The sequence below is a fragment of the Mustela erminea genome, chromosome 16 (genome assembly GCF_009829155.1).
Source record: "Mustela erminea isolate mMusErm1 chromosome 16, mMusErm1.Pri, whole genome shotgun sequence".
Taxonomy (NCBI): domain Eukaryota; kingdom Metazoa; phylum Chordata; class Mammalia; order Carnivora; family Mustelidae; genus Mustela; species Mustela erminea.
The window spans coordinates 7,366,367-7,384,558 of record NC_045629.1 but is presented as its reverse complement, the minus strand read 5'-3'; the positions used below and the strand labels follow the sequence as shown (position 1 = coordinate 7,384,558).

General features: G+C 37.1%; 1 protein-coding gene across 3 annotated transcripts in view; it reads left to right on the top strand.

The window, feature by feature from the left end:
* ATP6V1H (ATPase H+ transporting V1 subunit H) overlaps positions 1-18,192 on the top strand; it is a 149,160-nt gene that overhangs the window by 62,710 nt on the left and 68,258 nt on the right. For all 3 annotated transcript variants that reach the window (XM_032316053.1, XM_032316051.1, XM_032316052.1), the window contains 2 exons: positions 9,790-9,968; positions 12,743-12,868. In XM_032316053.1, coding sequence (XP_032171944.1) covers positions 9,790-9,968; positions 12,743-12,868 — 305 coding nt within the window. The remainder of the gene's footprint in view (positions 1-9,789; positions 9,969-12,742; positions 12,869-18,192) is intronic.

Sequence of the window (18,192 nt, the reverse complement as noted above, 5' to 3'; positions counted from 1 at the left end):
AATTTATGATCTTTGTTCCCTTTCTACATGGTGGATCAACTTTGGATGAATTGTAGTGGGCACTGAAAACAATGGTTAAGAGGGGGTCTGAATTATCATCTCTTTACAGATCATGCTTGGGCAGATCACGCTGGGTGTCAATTTCTACGAAGTGTGTGTGCACTCAGATTGGTGGTAGTGGGTATGCCCAGCATGCACAGTGCGTTCTTGTTCATGTTCATTGGGCTCTTGGGCTGGCTTCTGTGCCTTTGGCAAATTGGCTTAGCCTTTCCATGCTTCAGGTTTGTTCATGTGTCTGGTGAGAGTAATATCATCTGTCTTAAGTCTCTCATTGGACTTTATGCTCATATGATAATGCCCTTTGAAAAAATAAATGTGGGCTAAATGAGTACTTGGCACATAGTAGGCCCTCAATAAGTATTACAAGTATCTGTGACTGTAGGAGTATAAAGAGTGGGGTAGTGGTATTGAATTTATTGGTATTTTTATTGTTTTTTTTCTTTATTGACTGAGTTAAATTCCTTTTTAAATTTTTGGCTGCTTTGCTTGGTTCTCATGTTTAAAAATATGATAATAAAATTCAGTGACAGAATATCTACTTGCAAATATTTCTGCACTGAGAATGAACCTACCCGTGAGTCTCCTACTCCAGTTTTCATGAGTATGTTAAGGTTACTGATATGTTAGAATTTTATTAAAATAATCTACTTAACAAAACTTACTGTGGAAAGCAAGAGTAGAAGGAGAGAGTCCCTATTTTGTGTTAGTGCACAGACTTTTTTCTAAATTGGAAACTCTTCCTAAGTTGTCATGAAAACTCTTTTTGAAAATGAGATGTATTTAGTAATTGCTAAATTGCATAGAAAGTTAGTTACCCTCAGCTCAATGTCTGCAATTAGATTATCCTAGAAAGATGATTTGGATCATTATTATTTACTTTTTTCTTTGTATGACTTTCTTTTCTGGGAAATAAATCAACAGTTGTCTAAGTAATTAACTTGCAAATGAATAGTATTTTCAGTTTATATATACTTATCCTTTTTTGTATGTTAGTTATATATTTTAAGTTAAAATGTTTGTTCTAAGTGTTGATATTGTAAACATTTATCGAAAGTTATTTCTTCCTATAATTTGATAATAAGGTAACTTGTTTTTTAAAGGTATGATGTGGAAGAGAGAAGGTCTAAAAGTCAGGCTCTTAATTTAGCTCTTCTGTTTGAAAGAGTAGATCTCTACACTTTTAACTTTTTCCCCTCAGTTTTCATAAATTACGCTTTGTTTAAAATTTTTCTTTTTTTATTTATTTGAGAGAGAGCACAAGAGGAGGGAGAGGCAGAGGGAGGAGAAGCAGACACCCCACTGAGCAGGGAGCCGGAGGTGGGGCTTGAGTCCAGGACCCTCACTGAGATCATGATGTGAGCTGAAGGCAGATGCTTAACCGACTGAGCCACTTAGGTGCCCCAATAAACTTGTATTTTCTAATAAGTATTATTTAGGTAATATAGTAACTTCTGTGAGTTTATAGTAAGAAATCAGTTACTAGTAATTTATAGTAATGGATTAAGATTTAATCTAAAGCTCAGGATAAGCTGCCTTAAATATAATATATATGGTCATTTTTTTTTTTAATAAAGATTTTATTTATTTATTTGACAGACAGAGATTACAACTAGGCCAGAGAGGCAGGCAGAGAGAGACAGGAGGAAGCAGGCTCTCCGCGGAGTAGAGAGCACGATAGGGGGCGCGATCCCAGGACCCTGGGATCGTGACCTGAGCTGAAAGCAGAGGCTTTAATCCACTGAGCCACCCAGGCGCCCCTATATGGTCATTTTTTTATCTGAGCCTACAAACCCTGCTTAATATTTTTCTCCTGCCTAGTTCCTCTTCCATCTCATTGATTTTCATTTTAGATCATTATTATGTAAAATAAAGGGGCCATTGGAAGCAGGTATTTCTAATATTGCCACATCATAGATGAGAGGTGTTAGTTGATATTAATTGAATCCCACCTTTGAGATTCTCCCTGTCTTCTTATCCTTTTCCTTTTCCCATCCACTCTTTCTTCCTCTTTCATGGATTGTCTTATTCATCTATCAGATGTTGACTAAAGACCAATTGTGGTAACGGACTGAGCAAATAGAAGAATGAAAAAGATAAGATACTTTTTCTCAGGATTTTGTATTGTGTTTAAATGCTTGTCCTTAGGGGTGCCTGGTCGGCTCAGTTGGTCAAGTGGCTGCCTTCCGCTCAGGTCAAGATCCCCGGGGTTTTGGGATTGAGCATCAGGCTTTCCTGTTCAGCAAGGACTCTGCTTCTCCCTCTGTCCCTCCTTCTGCTCATGTATGCACTCTCTCTCTCTCTCTCTCTCATATCTAAATAAATCTCTAAAAAAAATTCTTGTCTTTATGCAGTGACTTCATGAAGTCATCATGAAGAAGGTTTACAACATAAAAAGCTCAAAAAGTCCCAAAGAACTATGTAGCTGGACTGACGTTCTTAGGGTTTTTTCTTTCCTTTTCTATTTTTTTTTTTTTGACCTGTCTAGATTGCTTATCTACTTTTAATGGAAATTTGAGAAGTACAATAGTGTAGCTCTTTTCTGATTTTCCTTTCAGTATGGTGTATTAGAAAGAGTATAGTCTCTGAAGTGGGTAAGATGTCGGTGTGAATTCAATGCTGTGTTGTTGGGAGAATGACCTGAACTTAGAATGAATTTCTCTGTCTGTGAAAGGTGGTTAGTAATACTTAACTCATTTTGAGGTTAGGTAAGGATTCAGAGAGACAGCAGGAGCCTGGCAATAGTAAATATACAGTTTTCGCCTTTTCTCTCCAGAAAGTCGGAGAATAATAGCAGTTTGCCTATTAAATCCCCTACCTCTGTAAATTGCGTTCTTGCTTGTTGTTGAACATAGGCAAAGATTCAATGCTGACTTGTTTGATTTAGAAAAGGCAGCATGAATATTTAACTAACATTTAACAAGATTTAAAAACCTTTTAAACTTTATTTACAGTTTGAATTTTGTACCCACAGCACATGGAACTAATTATTAGGCTAATTCCTGGGCTTCTGTTATCTCATTTGGATTTCAGATTATGTAAAATAGACTCAATCTCTTGGCAAGAATATTGGTTTTTTAGACTCTGCTGTGCTAAATTTGGGACCGCACAGTCATTAAGGGAATATTCTAAGGGCCAAAAATGAGAAGAATATCTTTAGACATTCGTAACTTTACTGTACACAACAGAGTTAAAATTGAGTCATTAGTAGTGGCATAGTAAAGCCATTTGACTTAGACCTTCAGTAGGTGAAAATATGCTGTGTCTTTTTTTTTTTTTCTTTATCATTCTCACATTCCTGTAACTGTTAAAGAAGATTCACTGATGAGGTTGTTTAAGGATGGTCTAGTTGTGTATTTTTTCCCACATCTTGAAACTCAGGAAGGAAATTTTTGTGCTGAAGACTTCAGGAAGCTTGCTGAGTTGCTGTGAGCTGGAAAAATGGCTAATTATTTTTTTTTTCCATTTGGTTTGGTGAATTTTATTTTTGAAAATGTCAGTCTCACTTATTCATAGCAGGTGCTGGACTCCAGGTCTCTGCAAACGTTATTCTGTTGGTTAAATTGATTTGTCAATCTTTAGTTCCTAAAATAAATTAGTACGTTTTGAGTCTGTGGCTGAAAGAGACATCGAAGATCATATTTGTTGTTTAGAGTTTTACATTGGTTGTGAGTATTATTTCTCTTTCTGGCTCCACTTAGTCAAGAGCCTATGTAATATATCAGATAATAAGATAAATTATATTTTTACATCTCAGTGGTTTTCAGCAGAAAGGCTTAGTTCAAAAGAAATACCACCAAATTGGACTTGGATTTTTATTGGCTATAGTAGTCATGATATTTAATTTACCCCACACACATGAACACGCAGACACAGACCTGTACTTACCTACATCTTTCTGTGCAGGCTGTTTATAGTTGTCGCCCTTTCAGGTAGGTCCACCCTAGTTCAAGTGTGTGGGTGCTGTTTTGCCTACTGCTTTGGCATGGAAGTATTGCTATCAAAAAATTTTACTCCCGGGGCGCCTGGGTGGCTCAGTGGGTTAAAGCCTCTGCCTTCGGCTCAGGTCATGATCCCAATGTCCTGGGATCGAGCCCCGCAACGGGCTCTCTGCTCAGCAGGGAGCCTGCTTCCTCCTCTCTCTCTGCCTGCCTCTTCACCTACTTGTGATCTCTGTCTGCCAAATAAATAAATAAAATATTAAAAAAAAATTTTTACTCCCAAGTCTGTACCTCATTCCTTATTTCAGGTATTTATCTATCTTGCGCATTAGGTACCAAGTTTGAATGAGGTATAGTAATACTGAGACAATTTTTAATCTCAGGGTAAGTGTTTATACATTGATACTTCAAGTGTGGTGTCATGTCAGTGCAGTGCTGTGGACTGTTAGCATTCTGCAGTGGGTACGTATAGAAAGTAAGAGTAAGCTGTTAGAAGCTTACAGTAACTTGATGGAATAGTTGCATATCTGTCAAATTTAATAATATAAAATTTGAGCTTATATTTTGTGTGTATTTTAAAATGCATATTTCTAAAAATCATTTTTATTGTATTTTATAAAAGTATTTGTTCATGACTGATTGGAAGTTAAAAAACAAACACAACTGGTTTTCACCACAGACGGTTTGAGAAGTCCTTCTTTAACAGTTACAGGAATGTGAGAATGATAAAGAAAAAAAAAGACATAGCATATATAATATGATATAATATAATATAATATAATATAATATAATATAATATATATATATAATATAAGCCCTGCTTTGTATAATTTCACAAGGCTAGCAGTCCTGGTGAAGGAAAGAGCTGAATTGTCACATGATTCCTCTGTGCTCTTAGGGAAGATTTCTGCACCTTTACTTGGACAAAAAGATAAAAATGATATATTTATACTTTTGAGTTTGTTAAGGTAAAAATGACATTGAATTTTAGGGCCTTTAAAGAGTACATTGCTGCTGGATTATCTAGGTTTGTTTTTGGCAAGTTCAGTTTCTTAAGTGCTTTTCATAATTCATTCAATCCTTTTCATTTTTTATAATGAGAGCAAAAGATGAAATTAAAACCTAAAGGGAAAATGATAAGGCTCATTGACTGATTTGACATAGGGTTAAAGAAGGGGAGAATCAAGTATGACTAAGTTCTAGAGTACTATTATTTTGGAGAATTGAGAGAAGAGGTGGTTTTAGAAGAATGTAATAGTGGTGTTCTACCTTAGTTATTATATTAACTGTGTTGAGGTTAGAGTTGAAATCACTAGTTATGATAATACCTCAAATATGAAATTTAATTCTCTAGTCAGCAGATCTTATGAGCAAATAACATATGGATCATATGAGCAAGAGTTTTGGTATGTTTCTAAAGTTAGAAGAAAGTAGTAAGAAAAATAACTTGAAAAAGTAACAGAAAATTCAGCAAAATAATGGTAAAGTCTTAACAAAAGCAAAGGGAGAAGGGAAGAGTTTCATAAAGGGAGAGGGTATCAGAATTTAGGGCTCCCCACAGAATAAGGTCTATAATTGAATTTCATTATGGCCAGGGAACATATTCTAAAAAGTTCCTATTCTTGGAAATTTGAGACTTGTTTTATGGCTCATCTTATGGTCTTTCATGGTGAATGTACCAAGTGAAGAGGGGAAAAATCGTTTTTTATATTTATTCAGAACTGTATCTGCGGTTCTTTTTTTCTTTCCTGTAGATTCATCTTTCTGTTGTACAGTGTCATTTTCTGCCACCTGCAGAATTTCCCTTAGTTCTGGGCTCGTCAGTCTGTAGTAGTTCATGGGCCAAATCTGGTCCAGCACCGGTTTTTATAAGTAAAGCTTTGTTGGAACACTGCTGTGCTTATTTATTTATTTATTTATTGTATTTTGTATGCCTGCTTTTGCACTGTAATTGCAGAATTGAATAGCTGTGATAGAGACCTCAACACCTAAAATATTGACTATTTGGCCCTCCTTAGATAGGCCACCTGTGCTTCAGCATGTCTTCTACCACAGGTCTGCTAGTGACCAGTTATCTTAATTTCAGTATCTAAAAATTGTTTATTTACCTTTATTCTTTAAAAATTGAGATACAGGGACACCTGGGTGGCTCAGTGGGTTAAAGCCTCTGCCTTTGGCTCAGGTCATGATCCCAGGGTCCTGGGATTGAGCCCTTCGTCAGGCTCTCTGCTCAACTGGGAGCCTGCTTCCCTTCCTCTCTCTCTGTCTGCCTCTCTGCCTACTCGTGATCTCTGTCTGTCAAATGAATAAATGAAATCTTTAAAAAAAAAGTAAAAATTGAGATATAATTGACATACAACATTTTATTATCAAATAATAATTTGATATTTGTATATATTGTAAGATGATGACCACAGTAAGTCTGATTAATAATTAACAACATCTATTACCACACATAGTTACAATTTTTTTTTTCTTGTGATGAGAACTTTTAGGATCTACTTTCTTAGCACCTTTTGGGAATACATATAGTATTATTAACTACAGTCGTCATGCTGTATATTATATCCCCAGACTTACTTATTTTATTTTATTTTTCAAAAGATTTTATTTACTTATTTGATAGAGAGCATGCATGTGCACAAGCAGGGGGAGTGGCAGGCAGAGGGAGAGGGAGAAGCAGGCTCTTTGCCAGAGAGCCTGGTGTGGGTTGTGAGCCAAAGGCAGATACCCAACTAACTGAGCTAGGCACGCACCCAGGACTTTCTTATTTTGTGACTGGAAATTTGTACCTTTTAATTCCCTTCACCTAGTTTACTTCCCTTCTCCCCCTACTGCCCCTGCCCCGCAATCTGGCAATCACCACTCTGTTTTCTGTATCTATGAGTTTGGGTTTTTTTTTAACTGAAGTTTTTTTTTTTTTTTTTTTAACCTTCCACATATAAATGAGATCATATAGCATTTGTCTTTCTCTGACATTTCACTTAGCATAATGACCTGAAAGTCTATCCATGATATCACAAATGGCAATATTTCCTTTTTTTTTTTAATGGCTGGATGATATTCCATTTGTGTATATGTATATACACTCATATACCCCATTTTTTTTATCCACTCATCCTTCCATGGACAGTTAGATTATTCCCAAATCTTGGCTATTGTGAATAATGGTGAAATAAACATGGGAATGCAGATAATCTCTGCAGATAATAATACAGATATCCTCTGTTTTCACTCTTTTTGGAATAATATCTAGGAGTAGAATGGCTGGAGCATATGGTAGTTCTGTTTTTAATTTTTTGAGGCACCTGCATATTGTATTCCACAGAGGCTGTACCAGTTTGTATTCTCATCAGTAGTGCACAAGTGTGCACTTTTCTCCATAACCTTGGCAACACCTGTTGTCTTTTGTTTTTTTGATGATAGCCATCCTAACATATATGATATGGTATTTCTTTCTTTCTTTTTTTTTTTTTTTAGATTTTATTTATATACTTGACAGAGAGAGACACAGTGAGAGAGGGAACAGAAGCAGGGGTTGTGGGAGAGGGAGAAGCAGGTTTCCTGCTGAGCAGGGAGCCTGGTGCAGGGTTCTATCCCAGGACCTTGGGATCAGGACCTGAGTGGAAAACAGACACTTAATGACTGAGCCATCCAGGCCACCCTGTGAAGTGATATTTCATTGTGGTTTTGATTTGTATTTCTCAGATGACTGGTGATATTCTTATGTACCTGTTGGTCCTTTGTATGCCTTCTTCGAAAAAAATGTTCAGATACTCTGCCCATTTTAAAATTTTGTTGTTATTGAGTTGTAGGAGTTTTCTGACCTCTTGTCAGATACATATTTTGCAAATATTTTCTCCCATCCTATAGGATACCTTTTCATTTGTTTATTGTTTTTATTTTTTTTCCCTGTGCAGAATCTCTTAAATGTAGTGGATCTAGGAGACTGTGCACACCTTTTTAGTTTTATGTTACCTACTTGTTGATTTTTGCTTTTGTTGTCTATGCTTTAGTGTCATATATAAAAGATTGTTGCCAAGACCAGGGTCAGGGAGCTTTCCCCTATGTATTCTTTTAGGAATTTGATAGCTTCAGATCTTATGGTTAAGTCTTTAAATCCATTTTGAGTTAATTTTTGTGAGTAGTGTGAGATAGGGCTCCATGTTAATTTTTCTGCATGTTGTTACCCAGTTTTCCTAATGCTGTTGCAAAGACTATGCTTTCCATATTGAGTATTCTTGGCTCCCATGTCAAATATTAGCTGACTTTATACGTGGGGTTTTTTATTTGGGCTCTCTATTCTGTTCATCTAGTCTGTGTGTCTATTTTATGCTACTGCTATACTGTTTTGATCAATATAGCTTTGTAGTTTAGTTAAATCAGGAAGTATCGTGCTTCCAGCTTCGTTGTTCTTTCTCAAGACTGCTTTGGCTATTCAGGGTTTTTTGTGATTCCACACAAACTTTGGGATTGTTTTTTCTACTTCCATGAAAAATGTCATTGGAATTTTGGTTAGGATTGACTTCACTAATTTCCATATGCTAAGTTAAATTTCCTTCTGTGTTTATTTACTATAATTATTAGGAATATAATTTGCCTACAAAAATTTCATATTTTGGTATTATGAAAATAATTTCATATTTTGGTATTATGAAGAAAATTTAATATTTTGTATTGTTGACTTGAAATTGTTATTATAGGATTTTTTTGGTGGGGTTCAGGGGAGGCATTTGTCAAGTCTTCTTTATCATTTTGGTGAAAGTAGCTTTCTTCAGAGCTTGTTTTTGTCCCTAAGCCTGAGCATGGTCTTCGCTTAGAAATACTGGTCAATTTAATTAACAGTTTATTTGTATAAATATAGTTATACAATGTAGAAGTAAGAGTGCTGACCCCCTCTGGTGTTAAAAAAATCCATGTATAACTTTAGACTTCCCCAGAATTTAATAATGAATAGCATACTATTGCCTTACTGAACAAATAAATGGCCAAGTATACATATTTTGTATATTATATGTATTATATTACTGTATTCTTACAATAAAGTAAACTAGAAAGAAGAAAGTGTTAAGAAAATCATGAGGAAGAGAAAATACATTTCCAGTACTATACTGGAATTATTTTGAAAACATCCTCATGTAAGTGGGCCTGCACAGGACAAACCCATGTTGTTTTTGGGTCAAGTGTATTCAGGATTCTTTTGCTCTTTTTGTAAGTACTTAATAAATAGGAAAATCACAGAAGAAAACTAGGGGATTTTCCAGGATGTCACAAAACTCTTCTCATAATTGTTCAAGCAAGAGAGTTTTTTGTTTTTGTTTTTGTTTTAAATTACTGCCCGTTTTCCCTTTGATGTTGATTGGAAGGGAAAAAAGGAGACTGACTGAGAACCTCTAATAGAGATACCTGAAGAAACTCTTAGTATCCTGAGTACTCTAGGTGGCTAATGAACAAATGGAGAGTTCACTGGGAACTTTCAGAAGCTCAGGAACGGGCTGTGAGCAAGGCTTTGATGGATTTAATTGTAAACATATTCAGTGTTTTGAGACTTGTCTGGGTCAGTATTTTAAAACTTTTAGTTAAGCCGGGAAGTAAGCAAGGAATCAGAAGTTCGATTTTGTTATGGGACAAGTGTACAGCAAAGAAATAAGGATCTGTGATACAGTCATTGCATAAAGGTGATAGTTAACTTAAGAATAGAGGAGGAGAGAAGGTACAAGAGAAAGTTCAGAGACCTAAGACTATCACATGTAAGAAATTACACAGTTTTTCATGTCTTTGTCTAACTCAGAACTTTTTGGAAAAATCGACTGAAAGAGAAACTCGCCAAGAATATGCTCTGGCTATGATTCAGTGCAAAGTTCTGAAACAGTTGGAGAACTTGGAACAGCAGAAGTATGATGACGAAGATATCAGTGAAGATATAAAATTTCTTTTGGAAAAACTTGGTGAGAGTGTCCAAGATCTTAGGTATGTAATTTTTTAAAATTCTTACAGGCTGGATATATACGGCCTTGTTGGACTTTCCTAGTATTTTAAGAAAGTCTAAATTTGTTACTAACCATAAACTCGAAAGAGTTCACTAAAACTCTTGTGTCTTCTGTTAAGGATTGGGGGATACGAGGGACAAAAACTCATGACAGACTGGCTCATCACTATGGTAGCAGTTAATGATAACTATGCATTATCTCTTCTCTTTTGGGGAAATTCCCACCATTCTCTTATCTGAAATCTGACTGGTTGTACTCCCACAGGATGTTCATGTCACCCTAGAACCCATAAAGAATCTCCCCGGTTTAGAATCTTTTTAAGCAGTACTGGTTGTTAATTTGTGGAGGAGGTTTGGCCATAAGTGAAATGAGTATTTTTTTTTCCTGCTTTTGTAAGTCCTATTGGTATCATTTATTTTTTATTTTTTAGAGAGCGAGAGGGCACGCAGTGTGTTTGTGGCGGCGGGGGGAGGGGGGGCAGGTGTGGGCGTGGTTGGGTAGGAGGGGGAAATGGAAAGGGAGAGAAGGAATGGCTCCTTTCCCAACATGAGCCCAGTATGATTCTTGATCTCAAGACCCTGAGATCATGACTTGAGTGGAAATCAAGAGTTGGACGCCTAAACAACTGAGCCACCCAGGCGCCTCTATTTGTTTTTTATATTAAAAATTATGCAAATGGGGACGCCTGGGTGGCTCAGTTGGTTAAGCAGCTGCCTTCGGCTCAGGTCATGATCCCAGTGTCCTGGGGTCGAGTCCCACATCGGGCTCCTTGCTCAGCGGGGAGCCTGCTTCTCCCTCTGCCTCTGCCTGCCACTTTGTCTGCCTGTGCTCACTCTCTCTGACAAATAAATAAATAAAATCTTAAAAAAAAATTATGCAAATGACGTACAATGCAATAAGAAAAAAAAAAGAATCCTTGTGTAGTTCAGAAGGGACTTCATGTCTCCTCCACATAGTTGTCCCCAGCCTCATTTCCTGTGTTTACTTCCAAAAAATCCTAGCTCTGCCCCTCCAGCATGATAAACACATATACAAATGGGCTTCTGTATATTCTTCTAGACTTTGTTCTTTTTATTTCATAATGTATTGGTGGTCTTTCCCCTAAACCTATGTATTCTTTGTTTTTAAACTATTGATACATCTTTAGAAGAGAATTACTATCTAGAAGTAGATCTTTCTTTGTAGGTGGTTTGGGTTTGGGAGCCAGGCTGAGCCAAGTTTGAATGGTTTGGCTACTTTCTTCCTGTGTAGCCTTCACAAGCTTCTTGACTTTTTAAAGTGTCAGTTTTCCTTTTGGTGAAATAGCAATTAAAAATTCTAACCTTGTACGATTTGTTGTGAGTTTTCAGGTGTCTAGCAAATGTCTAGCCTTCAGTCTAGTATGTGTTCCAGAAATATAAATTTACCAGATAATTCAATGCAGTTTGTAATCCCAAGGCCCAAATGCTTTTATGGAGAGGGGCGTATCACTCACATCAGTGATTTGTAATGGAGTTTTGTGGAGAGAAGCGAATGATTTTTTGTCTCTCTATACTTTTAAATATGAATAAATTGATTGTAATAAAGTAGCCCAGCCAGCAGTAAACTTGAAATTTTTATAAATTATGTTTGTAAGTTCATTTAAAAATTTATTATCAGTTCTCCTGTAATAATGATTTAAGATCTCTTTTAAAAAAATATTAGTGATACTTAGCTTTCTAAGTTATTTAATCCGTGTTAGCCAGTTATTAATACTTACTGATTTTTCATGTTGAATTTGGTAATTTGAAATATACTGGTATTTACATTAATGCCAGTAGGGTGATGGGACAGGTAAAAGAGCTTTGTCTCTGTTTTCCTGTTATAGGTTTAGGATATTAATATTAAGTGATACTAACTTACTTCTTACACAGACTGGCTTTATTATTACTTTATTCAACAAGACACTCTGTTCAACTTGACCAGTAAAATCCTGGTTATTACGAATTACCAATCAGTATTGAAATGGCTAATTCTTTTTTAAGTTTTCACTTGAAGGGATATTCAAGGTTGTCCTGTCACTGTCCACTGGCTAACAACATTAAACATTTTTTATATTATAAAATTTTGAATAGTTAAGTTACTTGATACATAGTGAATGATTTTTGAATTAAATTGCATTGCAGTTTGCTATATGCACAGGGTTTTTTGTTTTTAATTAATCTGTAATGTGTTAATTTAGTGAATTACCTCTGCAGTGTATGTAATCACATTTTTCAATATTATATTCAGATGTGTATTTTTATTTGTATAGTGTGGTGTATGGTTTATGACATTTGTGGTATTAGAAAATGCTATTTTATTTTATATTTAGGTAACATACTTTTATATAAATTTACATTAATGTATCTAGTGGGCTGGCAGATGCAGTATTTTAAGTGGCATGGTAGAAACTGCTAGATTATCAGATACTTTGCTGGTATGCATTTATTTATTAGGATGAAGATTTGAAAGCAGGTGTTCCTTTTAATATCTCATGATGAGCATTCGAATTGACAGGAGTATTGGACATTAGGACCTTGAATAAATTTCACATGATTTATTAAAGATTATTCAAGCTGTTGAAACTGTTTAGTGGTAGTTTGTTAAGGTACAAAGGTTTGTCAGTCTTTGCAGTTAAATCATCAGTGAAGATTTTTTTAGTATAGTTGACATGGTAAAAATGTTTTATTTTGCTTAAGTTTCGAGTAACTCTTAGATTCTCCTAAACTTTGAATTCTTTAAAAAATTTTTTAGCTCATTTGATGAATACAGTTCAGAACTTAAATCTGGAAGATTGGAGTGGAGTCCTGTGCACAAATCTGAGAAATTTTGGAGAGAAAATGCTGTGAGGTTAAATGAGAAGAATTATGAGCTCTTAAAGTAAGTCATTAAATTCCAGTTTACACTGTTAATACCTGTTGTACCACATCCTTGCCAACATGTTTTTGTTAGTCTTTAAAAATGTTTAGCCATTTCATGATTTTAATTTGTATTTTCTTGTTTCCTTATGTGGTTGGATACATTGTCATATTCTTATTGGTCATTTGGATATATGTTTTTCCAGAAACGACTGTTCAAGCATCTAAAAAAATTTTTTAGTGGCACCTGGGTGGCTCAGTCAGCTAAGCATCTGCCTTCAGCTCAGGTCGTGAACGCTGCTCAGCGGGGAGCCTGATTGTTCCTCTCCCCTGTTCATTCTTTCTCTCATGGGCACTTTCTCTCTCAAATAAATAAATAAAATCTTTAAAAAAAACCACCCTTTTTTAAAGATTTTATTTATTTATTTGAAAGAGAGAGAGAGAGAGAGACATGTTCCTGTGAGCAGGGTGGGGATGCTCAGAGAGGAGGGAGAGAGGGGAAAAAGAATCTTAAGCCTACTCCACTCTGAGCTTGGAGCCTGATGCAGGGCTCCATCTCAAGACCCTGAGGTGGAGATCCTCAAGACCCTGAGCCAAAACCAAGAGTAAGACACATAATCACTGAGCCAAAAAGGCCCCCCTAGGGCCTTTCAAGATAGGCATACTCTCCTCTGGAATTGAAATAAAAACTTGAAGAAAAAAAAGAAAAAAATTCTTTTATTGTCATTTTAATGAGATATCTAGAAGGAGAAGATGAAATATATACGAGTGTCCAGTGGGGAGTTTTATGTAGACCTTACATGGACCTATCCTTGTTGTTTATACTTATTTTCCCTGTATTACCAAAAAGGATACATTATGCTTATTTCAACATTTGGCAAACCAGAGTGAGTGATTGATAGATGTTGGCGACTGATGGAGAATAGATGGTGGGAGAACTGGATTATCTTTTCAGCATGGTTGTGCTCCTTTGAGTTTTTAAAAGTAGCAAAATGAGCTTGAATAATGCCTTTTAAATCTAGTTTTTGGAGAACTTGAATATAATGGAGGGGAGCTGGTTTATAAATTATTACTAAAGCATTACATGTATTTTTATTATGATACACTTAAAGAGCCTTTTGCATGTTCTGTTTTCTGTCATTAGGTTTTAAATTTTGTGGTTCCTTCATATTACTCTTTACCTTCTTACGAGCCTCTGTAGTTTTACTAAATAACCAGAAACAATGACATGTCGAACTTTAGTTTTAGAGAAATTTGAAGTCATTGTTTGTTTTTAGTTTCCATTCTTTTTTTCTTTTAAAGATTTTAAAAATTTATTTATTTTAAAGAAAGAGAGCATGAGCGTGTATATTTGTGTGAGTTGGGAGGGGGTGAGGGGGCAGAGGAGGGACAAGCAGACTCCTGATATGGGGCTTAACATGACCCTGAGGTCATGACCTGAGCTGAAATCAGGAGTCAGACACTTAACTGACTGAGCTACCCAGCATCCCCTCAGCTTCTGTTCTTAAAAGTTGTCTGTCTGGAGATGATTGGCAAGGAGGTGCATGCTAGTGCCGCTCTTCAAACTAGCTGATAAAATAGATACAGAAGAAATCTTCATTCTGTTATTTAAAAAAAAAAAAAAAACCAACCCAGTGAATACTAGCCTTCTTTTTATCTGTGGAGAACTGTACTTACCTGAGGCTTTGACCTCTTTATCAGGTAATTTCAAACTTAGCAAGTATACAGTGTAAGTTCATTTTTCCTCCATCAATTTTAGTTTGATAGTATACAGAAAGTACTTTGTAATCTTCCATGTTAAAATTTTGAAATAAGTATGTATTTTGAATAAGGAAATATTCTGAAATATAAGAAACCATGCAGATGGTAATTATCATATGGTTTCACTTACTTATGGAGCATAGCATGGAGGGCATTAGGAGAAGGAAAGGAAAAGTGAAGTGGGGTAAATCTGAGGGGTAGCATGAGAGACTGTGGACTCTGAGAAACGAACGGAGGGTTTTGGAGGGGTTGAGGGTGGGGAATGGGTGAGCCTGGTGGTGGGTATTAAGGAGGGCATGTATTGCATGGAGCACTGGGTGTGGTGTATAAACAATGATTCTTGGAACACTGAAAAAAATAAAATTAAGATGTTAAAAATAAAAGCAGAATCTGAGGGAGCAAACAAGCTTTTAAAACAGAGGAAAAACATTGTGAAAGTGAACAAGAACAAATTTGTGGAGTGATCAGTCAGAATAATAATATAAATTCTGTTTTGGATTTGAACAAGCCTCCTTTCCGAGATTACATTTTGATCAAATGTCAGAGTCAGAATTCACATTTCTTCGAACTCCAAAGCTGTGTTGCTGCCTTGATCCCATTGGAGTGTCTGACAGAATCTCAGCTGTGGTTAATGTGGTAATTGAGATTTGGCTCTTGATTAATGAATCTATCATTGACTTAACAGCTGTATTGGGGGGGGGGAGACAAGATGGCGGGGAAGTAGGAGGAGGTACCGTTTCAACCTGTACCCTAAAGTGAGCTGATTACCTACCAAAGAACTCTGATCACTCATGAAATCAGCCTGAGATTAAAATTATATACTTCTGGATCTCTACAGGGGCAGGTAAAGTGGAGTGGGAACATTGTACTGATATCCGAAGAAAAACAAAAGGGGAGGGAGCCACCAGAAGCGACCCATTGGAAAGTAATACCCCAATACGAGAGTGCCCTGTACATGGGGACCAGCATTAACTTGGAATCTGGTTGGAAGCACTCAAAGAGCAAAGGATCGTGGGGGGAAAATTGTGGGAATTGGGACGGTTAGGGACCGGGGTTTACGTCCCCAGACCTAGGACAGCCACCCCTGGCGCTGAGCCATAGAGAGTGCGGCAAAGAAACCAGGTCTTGGTTCCTGAGAGCATCTGGGTGGTGGCTTGCGTGATGGGCAGGGAGCCTCACCAGCCGGCTGAACCACAGCCTTTTGCACTTTCCACGCACGCCGTGCTACCAGAGTCTGAGTTGTGCCCCACAACCCCTTCCCCAGAGAGGTGTGTGCAGGTGCCAGCTGGCAGAACCACAGCCTTTTGCATTCTCCGCGCATGCTGCGCTACCAGAGTCTGAGTTGTGCCCCACACCCCTCCCTGAGAGGTGCCTGCAGGGGCCAGCCAGTGCTCTCTCGGACCAGGGAGTCTAAGCACTCCCAGCCCGGGCCAGCGGGAAAATCTTAGTGCACTGTCGCTTCTTAGAATCTCTCTGGTGATCTGGAGCTGCCCAGACAGCTGAAGCTATGGTGGTTTTAGGTACAAGCAGGAGTTTCTATGACCCCGTAGACCGTGACTGGGAACATGCCTGGGAATGTGCTCTGCCAGCGGCAGAGGGGGAATTTATGTGCTCTGGAACACCCAGAGGGGAACAGACTGAGGCTTCTCTCTGAGAGGGAGGTCTGGATGCAGTTTCTTTCCTCTAAACCTCCAAAACCCCTCAAAAGCTGCCAAGGGGAGAGAAAACAATTGAACAAAGAAACAAACAAAATCTCCAGAAAACAAAAGCCTGAAAAACCGGTTTCCTCAGAGCCCACCCCCTTGATGGGGGCAGGAGGCCTTAACTCTAGGGACATTGCCTGAAAACCCTGGCCTCTCCCCCAGAAAACCAACAAAAAAAAAAGACATGAGGACAACCACCACTACTTCATAGATACAACTTTTATTTTTAATTCACTCCCACAATTTATATATTTTATATATGTATATATATAACTTTTTAACCTATTTACCATCATAGTGAGATGTCCAGTACATCAAATTCCATAATAACCTTTTAACCTGAACTTTCTTTTTTTATTTGACAGAGAGGGAGAGATCACAAGTAGGCAGAGAGGCAGGCAGAGAGAGAGGGGGAAGCAGGCTCCCCGCCGAGCAGAGAGCTTGATGAGGGGCTCGATCCCAGGACCCTGAGATCATGACCTGAGCTCAAGGCAGAGGCTTAACCCACTGAGCCACCCAGGCGCCCCTAACCTGAACTTTTTGATACAGACACCTGTGTTTTTCTTTTGCTTTTTTACTTTTTATTTTTTTTTAAATTTTTATTTTAGTTTATTCTTTTTTTTTTTTAAATATTCATATAGAGTTAATCTTCAAGGTAATTCCCTTTCCCCAATCAATGCTACCCCTATAGGTAAACCAGTTTTTAATCCCTATTTATCTTAGGAAAGTTGAGTCCATTAACAAAGATATCAAGATACATCCTAGCAAATAGGACCCAACAGCACATTAAAAAGATTATCCACCATGACCAGATGGGATTCATCCCTGAGTTGCAAGGATGGTTCAACATTTGCAAATCAATCAATGTGATAGAACAAATCAATAAGAGAAGAGAGAAGAACCACATGGTCCTCTCAATTGATGTAGAAAAAGCATTTGACAAAATCAAGCATCTGTTTCTAATTAAAATGCTTCAAAGTATAGGGATAGAGGGAACATTCCTGAACTTCATAAAATCTACCTATGAATGACCCACAGCTAATATCATCCTCAATGGGAAAAATCTCACAGCCTTCCCATTGAGATCAGGAACATGACAAAGATGCCCACTCTCACTCTTGTTCAACATAGTATTAGAAGTCCTAGCAACAGCAATCAGACAATGAAGAGAAATAAAAGGTATCCAAATTGGCAATGAAGAAGTCAAACTCTCTCTCTTTGCAGATGACATGATTCTTTATATGGAAAACCCAAAAGACTCCACCCCCAAACTACTAGAACTCATCAGCAGTTCAGTAACGTGGCAGGATACAAAGTCAATGTACAGAAATCAGTGGCTTTCTTATACACTAACAATGAAAATACAGAAAGGGAAATTAGAAAATTGATTCTGTTTACTATAGCACCAAGAACTATAAGATACCTGGGAATAAACCTAACCAAAGAGGTAAAGGATCTGTACTATAGAGGAAAGGAACTACAGAACACTCATGAAAGAAATTGAAGAAGACACAAAAAGATGGAAGACCATTCCATGCTCTTTGATTGGAAGAATCAACATTGTTAAAATGTTTCTACTGCCTAGAGCAATCTATGCTTTTAATGCCATTCCGATCAAAATTCTGCCGGTATTTTTCAAAGAGCTAGAGCAAATAATCCTAAAATTTGTATGGAATCAGAAGAGACCCGGAATCGCTAAGGAAATGTTGAAAAAGAAAAACAAAACTGGCAGCATCATATTGCCTGATACCAAGCTTTACTACAAAGCTGTGATCACCAGGTACTGTGATCACCATGGTACTGGCATAAAAGCAGACACATAGACTGGTGGAACAGAATAGAGAGCCCAGATATGGACCCTCGACTCTATGGTCAAATAATC